This window comes from Canis aureus, chromosome 16 (genome assembly GCF_053574225.1).
Source record: "Canis aureus isolate CA01 chromosome 16, VMU_Caureus_v.1.0, whole genome shotgun sequence".
NCBI lineage: Eukaryota > Metazoa > Chordata > Mammalia > Carnivora > Canidae > Canis > Canis aureus.
Window position 1 is genome coordinate 50,586,252 of NC_135626.1, and position 15,328 is coordinate 50,601,579.

At 36.3% G+C, this 15,328-nt stretch overlaps 1 protein-coding gene across 14 annotated transcripts in view; it reads left to right on the forward strand.

Moving 5' to 3' along the window:
* CDC27 (cell division cycle 27) overlaps positions 1 to 15,328 on the forward strand; it is a 70,550-nt gene that overhangs the window by 3,003 nt on the left and 52,219 nt on the right. For all 14 annotated transcript variants that reach the window (XR_013354845.1, XM_077853984.1, XM_077853988.1 and 11 more), the window contains exon 2: positions 14,093 to 14,168. Coding sequence is in view for 13 of the 14 variants with exons in the window: in XM_077853984.1 (XP_077710110.1) it covers positions 14,093 to 14,168 (76 nt within the window). In the remaining variant the exon portion in view is untranslated. The remainder of the gene's footprint in view (positions 1 to 14,092; positions 14,169 to 15,328) is intronic.

Genomic DNA, 15,328 nt, shown 5'->3' on the forward strand with positions numbered 1-15,328 from the left:
CAACCTGACCTGAAACCAAGCATTGGACACCTGATGACTATGCGACCTAGGTACCCCTACAGTGACAGCATTCTAACATGGATTCAAAGGGTACCATATTTCAAATAACTTAGACTTGAAGTGTTATATTTAGGAAAATTGTGTTAGATGACCAAAAAAATGGCTTTGTTGATATCAAAGATAGATGTGAACAGTTTCAGTAAAATTGTTCTATTCAATGAAAATAGAAAAAGAGTGAAATTTCTAAATATATTTTGTGGCTTTTAAAATATGCACGTGTAATTAAATTGATAAATCAATAGGCATTTGACAATTTGATCTTCATTCAAAAAACTGGTTAGCTGAACACATTTGTTTATGAAATTTTCTTTTGGAAAACAGGAGATTATCTTCTATTTAGGTACAACATAATGTCTTGAAGACAGTGCTATGTAGTACCTGAACTGAGAGAATGAACTTTGGGGAATGAGGGTGAAGGAGAAGGTCATTGCAAATAGATAATCATTTAAGTCCTTTACGGGCTAGTGTCCTGATATAGCCCTTTTTATGTTTATGGTCTATAAAAAGAGAAAGCACTAGACAATAGTCACAAATTAATAATTACAAACTATGATAAGGGCACTATAAATAGGTTGTTAGGAGAGAGACCTATTAGGAGGGACTTGACCTGGGCCCAGGTGTCATGTTTGCAATCGAACTGCCAAAAGAGGTACTGTAAAACAGCAAAAAGAAGCAGTCTCAATGAAAAAATCAAATTGGGAAGAATGTTATGCACCTACTATGTACCAACCACAGAAGAATATAAAAGACATTCTAAAATCTTCTCTAAAAATGGTATCAGGAAAGTCCTTTTTGAGCAAATAATATTGAAGCTGAGATCTGAAGGTTGAGAAGGAAACAGTAATTTTGAGAACATTACAAGAAAACAGCATGTGCAAAGTCCCTAAGACCTAGCAGAACTTGGCATTGAAATAATTGAAAGGTGGCCAGTGTGGCTGGAGTTGCGTATTAATGGGAGGCCATTATAAGAAGTTCAGTTTTCATTCTCAGTGTTTGGGGAGTCACTAAAGGATTTTCAGAAGAGGACTGACTTGATCTGAAGTAGATGTTAGATCTCTTGGCTACTATATGTGAAATGCAATGAGAGAAAGGAGGCATGAGTAAAAAGAGTTTAGTCTTAAGAGGAAAGTAACCTGGACTGAAGTGGTAGTAGTAGAGTAGGAAAGAGGTTGATATTCAAGAGATGTTTTGGAGGTAGAACATAGGAGACGGAAATTGATTGAATGGGAGAGGGTGGGGATCAAGAACAGCTGCCTGGATTTCATTTTGGTGGTGCCATTCAATAAATGTCCTCTTTTGAGAGGAGGACAAATCTGAAGGACAATCTGTTTTCAACAAAATGAGTTAGAGATATTTGTGAATCAACCAGTAAAACGTGGAGACATAATCTCTGATCTTTTGAGGGGTCTATCTAATCTTGTTGGGAAGATAAGAATGTTTAATAGGAACAATTGGATAATGTTACAAGTCAGTATGTATTTGGTTGTACAGATACTAATACAGAAATTTAGGAAGAAGATCCTTGTAGACTAGAAAAATGGGAAGTGTTTCTTGATGGAAAGTTTTAGAAGATGGGAAGGGTTTGAAGTGGTAAAGAAGAGAAAGAATGTTTTTGGTATGGAATAGTATGAGCAAAAGCCCAAATTTGAGAATGATGTTTAGGAACAGCAACAGTAAAAAATGATAAAATATCATAGCCTTGGTTAGAATGGGAATTGAGAGTAAGAAGAGAGAACGTTTTGCTAGTCAGGTAGAATCAGATTATGTGGGACTTAATATCCAGGTTGAGTGGTTTAAGGTATTAGTAATAAATAGCCATTCGAAGTTTTGAACAGAAGAATATGTAATGAAAGCACTGCTTTGGGAAAATTAATCTGGTGCTATTGGGAAGGAGGGACAAGATAAGAGTTAGGGAGACATACAGATGAGTAAAATAACCTAGTTACATGGTAATGTATACCAGGGTTTCTTATTCTTGGCACTGTTGATATTTGGGGACAAGCTAATTTTTTGTTGGGGGGAACTCTATCCTATGTATTGTAGAGTGTTGTGCAACATCCCTGGCCTCTACCGACTAGTGCCTCCATTTGTGACTACCAAAAACAGTACCCCACAGACATTGCTAAATATCCCTTGGGGGGGCAAAATCACCCAGACAGAGAGCCACGAATGGAGACCTAAACTAAATTAGAATTCTAGAAATTAGATTGTAACGTATAACAGGAAAATTCCACAGTGATATTTTTTTCCTTATACCTTCTTATATTGTCTGAAGCTTTTATTACCCGTTTCTCTTATGGTCCAAAGAAAGGGCAGCTATTTTCTTTTGACAAAAACAAGAATAAAACAAAATAATTTATATGGTCACATTTAAGTGTGAATTAGTTGTACAATTTACAGAGGTTTGTTTACATTTTAAATAATACTACATGTTTAAGAAGAGCGAAGAAGGAACTTTGCCATTTCATTTCATTTTGTTGTTGTTTTAAATATTTTTATTTACTTGAGAGAGAGAGAGAGCACAAACAGGGGAGGAGCAGAGGAAGACGGAGAAGCAGACTACTGGCTGAGCAGGCAGCCTGACACAGGGCCTGATCCCAGGACCCCAGGATCATAAAACCTGAGCCAAAGGCAGATGCTTAAACAGCTGAGCCACCCACGTGCCCCTATTTCATTTTATGTTGTCATCTTCTAAATTATTGCAACCTAGGGCTAACCCATTCATTTAATCAATAGGAATTCTCTTTTAAACTTTTTTTTCTTTTTTTGAGAATTGGGGCAATGTTGCTGTTTGTCTTCATGACTTTTGGTAGCATTTTATCCATCTGGCTTTAATTTGTAGAACTCCTGAGGTGGTGCACTGAATGATATGCTTTTAGGGGCAGGAGTTGAGCAGAAGTAGATAACTAGCCAAGAGGCTGATCTTAGCCCTGCTCTTCATAAGCTACCAATCTGTAGTGCCTTAGAAAATAGTCCATTTCCCTTCCTCCCAGAGACACCATCACTGAGGAACCTAGAGGTGCCTGAGCAGAGTAGTAGTGGACGCCATAGGTAGAGTTTGAGTTGACTGCCTTTACTATCGCTTTCTGACCCTCTTAAGAATTGGTAATAAAGGAATGATATTCTTCTGAGCGAAGCTTGATTTTTATATCAGAAATGACTAGAACCTTTTATCATGATACTTTTTCTCCTTCATTTCTTTAATTTTAAAAAGGAAAACATTTCAAAAGTTCTAGGATTTTATGGCAATTGTATATATGTCAAGTTTTTCTGGTAATCAATTGTAGTTAGCTCGTGAATCATTTGAGCTTTTAGCTTATATGTTAACAAAATAAACAATTGTGGCAGATATGCTGGGAGATGTTACAGTAATGGAAACTAGATTTTTTGAATTTGTTTATATTGGGAGACAGGAAAAGATGATTTTAAGTGTCTACTATTTGCTAGGAGCAGTATCTATGTATCATGTCATTTAAACCATGCAAGTCCAAGAAATAGAGCTCTAGATGAGAAAATTGAGGCAAAGAAAAGTTAAATAATTCCCTCCAAATCACACTCTTGGAAGTGCTGGCCCACAAATTAGCACACATGCCTACAAAATTAAATCCTGGGTATATTCTTTCTACTCACTATATTCTTTCATTTACAACAAAATTTAACAAGTAGGTTCTTAGGAAATCCCCATTATTTTAGAAAGGAGTAATTAGGTGGTAGTTATTTGCATTACAAAAGAATAATTCTATATATTACAGAGTTCTTTCAATAGAGATTTGCAGAGATCCTTAACCGTTGGACTTTGAGTTGACCCTTGAACAATGCAGGAGTTAGAGGCACTGACCCTCATGTAGTTGAAAATCTGAGTATAACTTTTGCCTCCTCAAAAAGTTAACTCTTAATAGTCTGCTCTTGCCCAGAAGCTTTGCCAATAACAGTTGATTAACACATTATGTATTATATACTGCATTCTTATAATAAAGTAAGCTAAAGTAAAGAAAGCGTTATTAAGAAAGTCATAAGGAAGAGAAGATGCCTTTATGGTAGTGTACTGTATTTATTGAAAAAGATCCACATATAAGTGAACCTGTGTAGTTCAAACCCATGTTGTTCAAGGGTGAATTGCATGAGAATAAAGAGAAACTTAAGACTAACCTAAGATGCTAAGAGTAGGAGAACTGGCAGAAATCAAAGATCAATTTTTATTCATTCAGTTTACATTGGTTAAGCACTTGCTATAAAAGTACATAATAGACGCTGGGAATCTAATAAATGAACAAAACCAGATGTAGTTCCTACCTTTCTGGAGTTTATATTATAGTGAGGAAGACATTACTCAAATAGTCTCCTGAATAAAAGTAAAATTACATCAGTGAGAAGTATTACAAAGGAAAGGTACTTGATGCTTTTGGAGTGTATAATAAGGATACCTGGCCTCATCAGATGTCCCGAAAAAAGTGTTCCCTGAGAAAAAAGTCCAAAGAATGAATCAAATTTGCATAATTTGGAGGAAGAGAGGAATGTGCCAGGTAAAGTGACTATGTGTTTGTTTAAAGGACCTGTGGCAGAAAGGTAACATAGCAGGTTTGAGGAGTTGAAAGAAGGTCATTGTGCTAACACAGAGAGCATAAGAGAATATGATACAAAGTGAATTGGAGAGATAAGCATGGACTATATACCATCCGCCCTGGTTTGGTGTTTTGGATTTTTATTGTTAAGGACAATGAGAAGACAGTGAAAGATCTCAAGCAAAGGAATAATATAATCAGATCCAATTTGTGGAAAGCTCAGAGGGAGAGAATGGATCATAATGTGGAAAAGAATTCAGTGATGACGAATAAGACACAAATTAATCCAGGGGAAAAAATGGTCTGCCTTAGAAAGTAAATATTTATTTTCTTCCTTTCATTATTATTATAGATGCCTAATTTAAATGAATATTCTTTTGAAAGATACTTCTATGAGTGGTTCCAGAACCCTAGGTCATGTATGTCTGGTAGAACAGCAGAGGGACAGATAACGTTCTTACAGGGGTTTAGAATTCAGCCAAGTACTTTGCTGGGTTTATCTCAAAGGTAGTGTTTTTATCTTATTTTACTGATGATTAAAACTGAACCTCTTTGTCATCGGATTAGTGTCAGAGGGTTAGGATGAGGTTTAGGGTTCGTTTGCTGTGAGTTGGAGTTGGAGATTATATTAAACATTCAAGAAATTGTTGAGTCAAATTAAATTTTGAATATCCATTAGTCTTTTGTTTTCTGAATGACTTTCACGTTATTCTCAGTGCAAATGTTGAAGTTCTCTAAGGAAAACATTGTTTATCACGTTACCTTTTATCTATGTCTTTTCTGTGTCATAGTACAGAGGAGATATAGGCCAGATAGCAGAGATTCTCTAGTATATTTACAACCTAGTTACATTTACTCCTTGCCAGCACCATGTATTTTTTGTTCTAAAGTTCATCTTTCCAATTGTTTGATTAAAAAAACAAAAGCACAGGGGTACCTGGCTGGCTCAGTCAGTAGAGCATGTGACTCTTGATTTCAGGGCTGAGAGTTTGAAACCCATGTTGGGTGTAGAGATTGCTTAAATAAATAAACTTAAAAGCACAGTGGCCACAATGACAGTGACCAAATAGATGCCTATGGCATAATACCTGGCTTGTTCATAATTTGAAAATCCAATATATTGGCCTTGTACAGCTCCCCTGAAAACCTTGATTCTCTCACGTTCATTTTTAAAGATTATGAGGGAGAGAGTATGCGAGTGAGCAAGTGAGTGTGGGGTGGGGTGAGTGGGAGAGGGAGAGAATCTCAAGCAGACTCCCAGCTGAGCACCTGGCCTGATACAGGGGCTCCATCTCATGACCCTGAGATCATGACCTGAGATGAAATCAAGAGTTGGATGCTTAATGGACTGAACCACCGAGGAACCCCGTGTTTTTTATCAGGGTTTTGTTTTTTATGTTTTTACTGTCATCAGGATCATATAGCAAACAAAATAGATGTTCATTAAATGTTTACTGAATGGATAAAGAATATGCTCCAGAAGGGGTAGGCATATTGAGAAAGATGATAAGGCAAATGATCTGATGGTATACTTGGAAGTATGCAACATGATCTAGGTTGCTATTAACCAGAAAAATCTGAATATCTTCCAGGTATTAATAGGTCACATAATTAAGAAATTTTGTTGCCCTGAAACCTAATTTATTTCAACCCCTTTGTCAGACTAACTGGTATCTCCTTACCAGATTCTTGCTTCTTTGCTTTTTAATGTTTAGCTTATTTCTGTCAAGGAAGAAACAGCTAGATGTTATTTTGTACTATTTTATATTGTCAACATTAATGTTACCTTTTATTCATATTAGTAAAAGTTGATTATATTAAGAATGTCTTACCTTATGTGTTTTTTTTGTTTTTGTTTTTGTTTTTTCATGAGAGACACACAGAGAGAGGAAGAGACATAGGCAGAGGGAGAAGCAGGTTCCCTTCAGAGACCCCGGGGATCATGCCCCCAGCCAAAGGCAGATGCTCAACTCCTGAGCCACCCAGGTGTCCCATTACCTTTTGTTTTATCTCCAGATTGGGTTTCTAAAAATTTATATTTCAGTAAGTGGAAAATGGATTCAGGGCTCCAAAACAAATACTCATTCTACAAACATTTATGGAGCATGCACTATATTTAAAGGCAGTTATCTAGGAAAACTAGAGAAATAACTAGTTAAGTAGTATAACCAGGGAATTATAGAGAAAAATAGAATCTGGCTTTTTTTCCTCAAGAAGTTGCAACTTAGTAATATAACCAAATCTAATGAACAGCCTGATATTTCTTTCTTTCTTTCTTTTTTTTTTTTTGAAAGAGAGAGGACATGTGCTCATGAGCCAGGGGCAGGGGTGGCAAGGAGAGGGAGAAAGAATCTTAAGCAGGCTCCATGCTCAGTGTAGGGCTCGATCTCACGGCATTGAGATCATGACCTGAGCCAAAATCAAGAGTTGGATGCTTACCTGAGCCACCCAGACCTTCACAGCCTGATATTTTTTAAAAGTATAAACAAAGTTGTCTAGGACCTCAAAGGACAGAGTAATTAATATTGCAAGGGATAGATCAGTAAAGGCTTCATGGAAAGACAGAGGAACATGTAAGGTGAATTTTGAAGAAAGGATAACTAAAATTTCAGGAGATAGAAGTTAAAGACAAAGTATAACCCAAATAGGCAAAGTCTCTGCAGTATGAAAATACAGTGAATGTTTAGGGACTGGTTCTAGACCATGGGCAGCTTTGGTGAGTTGTGAAAACAGCTGAAAAGTGGAGATGGGATTTGAATAGTTTACTAAGGAGTTTGTGCTTTATTGTGTAGATATTTTCTAAACTCTGTGGAGCTATCCAAGAGGAATCATTAGAAGGCTTTGATCAGGGAGGAAGACATGATGATTATAATGATGGCACAGCTAAAATTTATTGAGTAATTATTAGGTATGTGATAAGAACCATTATGTACTTTACTGGACTCTTATGTTTTAAATGAAGAGAGTAGGACTTGAGACATTGTTACTTGCCCAAGACACAGAACTAGTAAGTCATGGAACATGGATTTGAACCCACATCTTTCAACTGTCATCTTCTGTTTAGCAGTGATGATATTTATGTTTAAGGAATGTAATTCTGGGATAGGGTAGATTACCTTACAGCTAATAGGTAGGAAGAGCAGGAAGCTAAGAGTTTATTTATTTTGGGAGTTTTTTTTAAAAAAATTATTTATTTGAGAGAACGAGATAGCACAAGCAGGGGAAGTGGCAGAGGGAGATGCAGACCCCCTGCTGAGCAAGGTGCCGACAAGAGGCTGGACCAACTGAGCAACCCAGGCTCCCTGACTCTATGAGTTTAAAGAGATTATTATGGAATGGGAGTAGAAAAGGGAGGATGGATTCTAGATACCATTCTTTTTTTTTTTTTTTTTTTTTTGGTTTGTTTTTTAAGATTTTATTTATCTGAGAGAGAGAGAGCGAGAGCACAAACATGGAGAGCAGCAGGCAAGGGTGAAGCCAACTCCCGGCTGAGCAGGGAGCCTGATGTGGGGCTCCATCCCAGGACCTGGAATCATGACCTGAGCCAAAGGAGGCGCCCTCTACTGTTCTTTAGGTGCAGTTTTGTAAGTGACTGTTAGACACTAACCAGCTCTTTTGAACCATTTAAATCCATAATGTACCCAAATTGATTTACCAATACATTCATTATTTCATGTTCTTAATCCAGCATCGCTGATCTTATGTGGTAAAAAATGTTTTTGAGTTTCAAACAAAGGGCACCTCTCCTTATCCTGGCAGCAGCAGTGTTCCTCTAGGCCCTAGTACTGTAGTTTCCTATGTGCAAAAGAGAAAGTACCTTTCTAGGTCAGGAACTTGTCTCTTCTCCTTTCTTTCAAGTATCTAAATTCAATTCTATAAATATTTATTGAAACCTGTTATGTATCAAGCTTTAATCCTGTCTCCCATCAGCTAGACCAGTGATACTTAATGAACCAGGATATTCGTGAATCCCTAACACTGTACACAGATTTTTCTTTTTCTTTCTTTCTTTATTTATTTTTTTTAATTTTTTTTTTTATTATTTATTTATGATAGTCACAGAGAGAGAGAGAGAGAGAGAGAGGCAGAGACATAGGCAGAGGGAGAAGCAGGCTCCATGCACCGGGAGCCTGACGTGGGATTCGATCCCGGGTCTCCAGGATCACGCCCTGGGCCAGAGGCAGGCGCTAAACCGCTGCGCCACCCAGGGATCCCTTTCTTTTTTATTTAAATTCAATTTGCTAACTTAGAGTATAACACCCAGTGCTCATCATATCATGTGCGCTCCTTAATGCCCATCACCCAGTTACCCTATATACCGTACCCACCTCCCCAGATTTTTACATACACACACACACAAACACACACACAAACACACACACATACATACATACACATGTTGTTTTTTTTTTTTTTTTCTGGAAAAGAGGTCCAGAGCTTCTACAAGTTTTTGCAAAAGAGTATCCTGTAAAAGGAAGGAAAACTACTTGTCTAGAAGAGTAAAAGAATGATTCTGAGCTCTGAATGCTTACCAGTGAAAAGGTTTAAAAATAAAGATATCTAAACTCAGCCCCAGCTTCCAGGGATTGTAATGTAGTGGATTTGAGGTAGAGCAATGTCAAGCAATGATACTTGATACTTCTGATCTAGACAGGAGTAACACTGAAAGGTACTTCATGAGAACAGAAGCTATTTGTTAATTACTGTAGTCTAGAAAGGGCTGGCACATAGTAGACACTCGGTAAATATTTATTGAATGAATGATTACTAGAACTCTTCAGTTCACAAAAGTTAAAAAAGATACCACCGGGCAGCCCAGGTGGCTCAGTGCTTTAGTGCCGCCTTCAGCCCAGGGCCTGATCCTGGAGACCCGAGATCAAGTCCCACGTCGGGCTCCCTGCATGGAGCCTGCTTCTCCCTCTGCCTGTGTCTCTGCCTCTCTCTCTCTCTCTCTCTCTCTCTGTCTCTCATGAATAAATAAATAAAATCTTTAAAAAAAAAAAAAGATAACACCACCCCCCACACACTGGTTTTCATTCATGGTCAGTCATGCTGCAATCGGTAAAACAATTTCCTCACACAGTAATAATATGCCTTTGTACTCTAAATAGCTAAATATCCACCACAGGCAAATGTTATTGGAAATAAAGTCAAGGAGGAGTGCCTCAGTGGCACAATTGGTTAAGTGTCCAGCTCTTGGTTTTGGCTCAAGTCATGATCTCAGGTCATGAAATCCACCTCCATGTCAGGCTCTGTGTTCAGCACAGTCCACTTGAGATTCTCTCTCCCTCTCCCTCTGCCCCTCTCACTCGTGCTCTCTCAAATAAATAAATGAATCTTAAAAAAAAAAGTCAAGAAGTGGTGAGGAGTAGGAGCCTCATCCTCAGTTAATGGTATGTGGAAGAATTATTAGCAGCAAAATGGAACAGTTTATTGGGGATTCTCGCTGTTTCAGCACAGCTTGTCTTTGGTACCTTTCTTATTTAAGCAGTTCTAATTGGGGAAAAATCCTATAGTGATCTAACAGTCCATCTTAGGATGTTAAATACCAGTCCTATTGGTATTTATGGCCTTCTCTTTTTTGTCTTCCCATCTATTTTACTTCCCAAGTAATAGAAGACCTTCCAATGACTGATGAGGTTTTTTTTAGCATAGTATATTTCAGTATTCCTTTCTATTGAGGGGCATTGTGAGATTAAATCATGTGGAAGTAAATAAGCATATATGGCAGAAATAAGCATATATGGCAACTAGCAGAGAACTGAAGTATGGTAAAATTACAATTGTATGAACCCCTTTATCTTCTGGAAATTAGGAGTAGGGGTGTTGGGAACAATCAGGCTTTGGGATAGCAAATTATCTTTATTATGAAGTTTATAAGTATCTGGAAATTCTAGGATTTGCCTTATTTAAAAGCAGGTAAGTCATATTTTATGTATGCTGTTGGAATCATCCTATAGGTTATGCCAGCTACTTCTGAAAATAGTGGAGGAGAGCAAAATGTACATTTTAGACCAAAGGAAATTTTCTTTAGAGCCCAACTAACTTGGGTGGATTGTGAAGGGAGATAGTATTTGTGATTCATTTCTATTAATATGTAGGATATTTTATTAAGTATAAGAAATGGCTTAGGGCCAAGGAAGATCATAAAGATGTAACAAACAGGAGACTTTGGAATTTGAATAATTCAAGCCTTTCTTTTAAAGCTAAGGGATATGGCCTGAAGGATTAGAAATTATTGTATTCATAACATCTTGAAATGGACATTAGATGAGACAACCTCTTTGGCTTTGGGGACTCTGTTGAGTAGTTGTTTTTAATCAGAGTAAGTCTTTTATAGATCAGTCCTTTTCAAACTTTAGTATGCATATAAATCACCTGGGGATCTTGTTAAAATGCTGATTCTGATTTAGTAGGTCTGGGGTGGGGTCTGAGATTCCATACTCCCAGAAAACTACCAGAAAATACTAGTGTTGCTGCTCCAAGGACCATATTTTGAATAGCAGTTTTAGACAATTCTTAAAGTAGTAGGAAAGGACCAGATTAAGAACACTAACATTAGAGGGAAAAAATGCTGTCTGGATTAGTATAGTTGTCTGGATTAGTATAGTTCATTCAAAATTAAATTTAAATTCCTGCCCTCTTCCTTTCCCTTGTGTCTGGCTAGAAATGGTCAGATTAGAACATCTCTGAGACCTTAGGGATCCCTGGGTGGCGCAGCGGTTTGGTGCCTGCCTTTGGCCCAGGGCGTGATCCTGGAGACCTGGGATCGAATCCCACGTCGGGCTCCCGGTGCATGGAGCCTGCTTCTCCCTCTGCCTATGTCTCTGCCTCTCTCTCTCTGTGTGTGTGACTATCATAAATAAATAAAAATTAAAAATTAAAAATTAAAAAAAAAAACATCTCTGAGACCTTAAAAAATTTAGACTGTATAGACAAAAAGCTTAAACGAGAGGCTCTAGAAATCCCAAATGAAATTCATTATCAATTTTTTTCTTGAGGAAATAGAAAAATAGACCTGTGGGCTAAGTAAGTCATCAACTACTACTAGGACTTTTAATATAAAAAATTATAATTAATAATACTCATAGAAATGTTACTAAACATTTGCTTTTTCATTCAAATATTTGAGCTTTTACTATATCCATGGCATATGAATTACTTGTTATAATGTAGTCTAGCTTTACTCTTATGGTGCTAGCTAGTGGTCTTCATTAGGTAATCCCATCTTACTGGTTTTATTGTAACTATTAAATTATTCAATGAATTATGAGCTGGTATTTATGCTAGAAATAAAAAATGCTGTTGTATCACAATCAGTTGTAAGATATCTTAATATGCAAGTTTATGAAAAAATTTTAAATTTATTGGTGACTTTTATATCTTGCGATAGACTAAAGTTAAACCTGGAGAAGTTAGAAGAAACTCCGGTGGTTTAGTGCTCCTAAAAATGCTAGGCGAAACGTAAACATATGTAAACACAATATACATATACATAATGTATATGATACACTAAAAATTAGTGTTACATGGCACACTGAAACTTAAAAGAAACCTGTCTGGTTTAGTGCTGCTAAAAATGCTGGGTGAAATAGTAAGAAAAGAGAAGTCACCTAACAAAAAAATGTAGGACACATAAGGAGGCATTTGCCAGAAGACCAATAAACATGAAATAAATTACAAATGAACACAGCCTCATTGTAATACTCAGAGAAGTGCTAATTAAAGGCACTAGATAAGCATTTTACATCTATCAGACTAGTAAAAATTAAAAATTTGGGGGTACCTGATTGGCTCAGTCCGTAGAGCATGCAACTCTTGATCCCAGGGTCATGAGTTCCAGCCCTACACTGGGTATAGAGATTACTAAAAATAAATAAATAAATACACTTAAATTTTTGACAGTACGTAATGTAGATAAGGATATGGAATAATGGGAACTCATACATTTTTGGTAGGAGTATAAATTAAACAACAATTTGAAAATGATTTGCATAACCTAGTAAAGATGTACATGTGTATGAACATGAACTCAACAACCCCGTAATTTCATTCTTACATATATATCCTAATTTGGAGAGATCTTAAACAGATAACCCCAAGAGACAAATACAAGAATGTTCTTTGCAGCACTATTATAACTGGGTAGCAAGGAGATACAACCAGAAATAACCCAATGTTCACATGCTTTAAATAGATAAAATACATTTTAGTGTATTTATACAATGGAAATATATTTATTCAGCAATCAAAATGAATGAACTTCAACTGCACAGATTGAGAATGAGTTTTTAAAATACAATATTGGGTTATAAAAGCAAATCATAGTAGAATATTTTAATATGATTATATTTATTTAAAATTCAAAAACCGGGAAAACTAAACGTTGCATTGCTTAAAGATGAACATATAAATCCATAAAAATTGTGAGGAAAACCTAAAGATTAACAAAATTCAGGATGGTGGTTTCAGAAAGAGGTTTTGTGACTGATGAGCACGTAGGGAAGGGGCTTCAAATATATAGGTAATATATTATTTCTTGAGCTGGATAGTGAGCACATGGGTCTAAATGTTTTTATTTATAATTACTTAAAATGCTCTTCTACCTGATAAATACTTTATAGATATGTTTCTTAACTCTAAAAGGAAAAATATGGTGTGCCTGGGTAGCTCAGTTGGTTAAGCATCCAGCTCTTGATTTCGACCCAGGTTATGGGTCGAAACTCAAGGTCATTAAATAGCCCCCCATCAGGCTCCACACTCAGCATGGTGTCTGCTTGATATTCTCTCTCTCCCAAAATAAAATCCTTTTTAAAATAAAAATAATAGAAAAATATATTCACATAGATTAAAGGTTATTCCTATAATAGCTCTACTCATCTCTACTCCTAATATGCTTCCTTGTGTGGATGAGAATAGGGTAGCATTACAGCTGACAGATGGGGACATTTTTGTGGAGGATGACATACATTTCATGTATATCGTGAAAAATTATTTAAACCACTGTTATAAGTTTAGAGTAGTATAGTTTAGTGGAGTGGGAAGACCTATAAACAAGTAACTATAACAAAATATGAGTGCTCAACTGGAAGAGATATGCTTACCAAAAAATGGCTAGGAATCAGCCAGGAAACCTTCATGAAGTAGATGTTTATCAAGCTGGGTCTTTAGAGATAAGCAGTTTCTAAAAGGAGGTAGGTGAGGGAGCCTACATTACTCTATGGGGGAAAAGGAAGTACAAGGCACAGAGGCCGAACGGTCCATGGAGGTGTGAGTGAATAAATTTAGTTATGTTTGGAGCCAGACTGTGAAGAGTCTTGTGTAGCAAACTATGGAGTTTGCATGATGGGCACTGAGGTTTTATTACTCACACTAGGGTTGTTGATTTGTTTACTATATGCAAATCTCTGCTCGGAGTTAATTTGAAACTCTATGTTTGTGTATTTATGTTCTTTTTCCTCTACTTTCAGGCTGCTATATGGCAAGCACTAAACCACTATGCTTACCGAGATGCAGTTTTCCTTGCAGAACGACTGTATGCAGAAGGTTTGTAATCTCTTCATTTCTATAGAACCATAAATGAATAAAATATATGGAATTCTATCATTTCTTATGACATATATAACAAGATTCTGGGGATCACTTTTGTTTTTCCTTTATGATGGACACTAATTCATAAAAACTTTTTCCTGTATCTGTTACTTCCCTTATATGCTACTTTTTTTTTTTTTTTTAAAGATTTTATTTTTTTATTCATGAGAGAAACAGAGAGAGAGAGAGGGAGAGACGCAGGCTCCATGCAGGAAGCCCGATGTGGGACTTGATCCCGGGACTCTAGGATCATGCCCTGGGTCGAAGACAGGCGCCAAACCGCTGAGCCACCCAGGCGTCCCCTTATATGCTACTTTTACTAACTATAGAGTTGTTTCAGGTTTTACACTTTGGCTTGCTTAGTCATTTTCCAATCTTTAGATATTTTTTCCAGGTTTTTTGTTAGAAGAGTCTATATTCTGTGGCTAAGAGCATGAATTTAGTCTATAGTCTTGGTATAAACCCTTAATTCTGTCACTTAAATGCAGTTGTATACCTTGGGCATGTTACTTAGCAGAGAGAAGTATAATAATTTGGGGTGTTACCAACAGCATAAGACTTCCTTCTTAATCCTATCAGTATCAGTTTTGATCAATTTAATGTACTTATGCTTAATTGAGAATTATGAGATGTTTTGTCTTGCATTTTTATTACTAAGAGGGATTCTAGGTATTTTCTCAAGTGTTTGTTTTAAATTTATTCCTATTTCTCTGAGCTGTATCTTTATTGTATCTTTGCCCCAGATTGTTGCTGTTTAATCTTAATTCTGTTGGTTTTTATTATTTCAATATTTAAAGTGTTTATGTAGTTGAACTCATTAGCTTTGTCATTTATCATCTTTGTACAACTACAATAAATATATGGTTATTAGTGGTTTAAAAATGTTTTAAATTTATGATAGTATTATTTATTTAATGCTTTTTTCCTTCCCCATGTGGTATTTTACTTGGTTTTATATTTTTAAAAATGTTTTGTTCTGTCTCCAGAATTTCTCCTCTCTTCCATTAATTTTCTATTTTTAACCCGATATCATACCATTTTTAGTTAATACTTTATATTGTATTTTAATATTTCATAAGGCCTATCTTCCATCATTTTTTTCTTTCCAATTCATT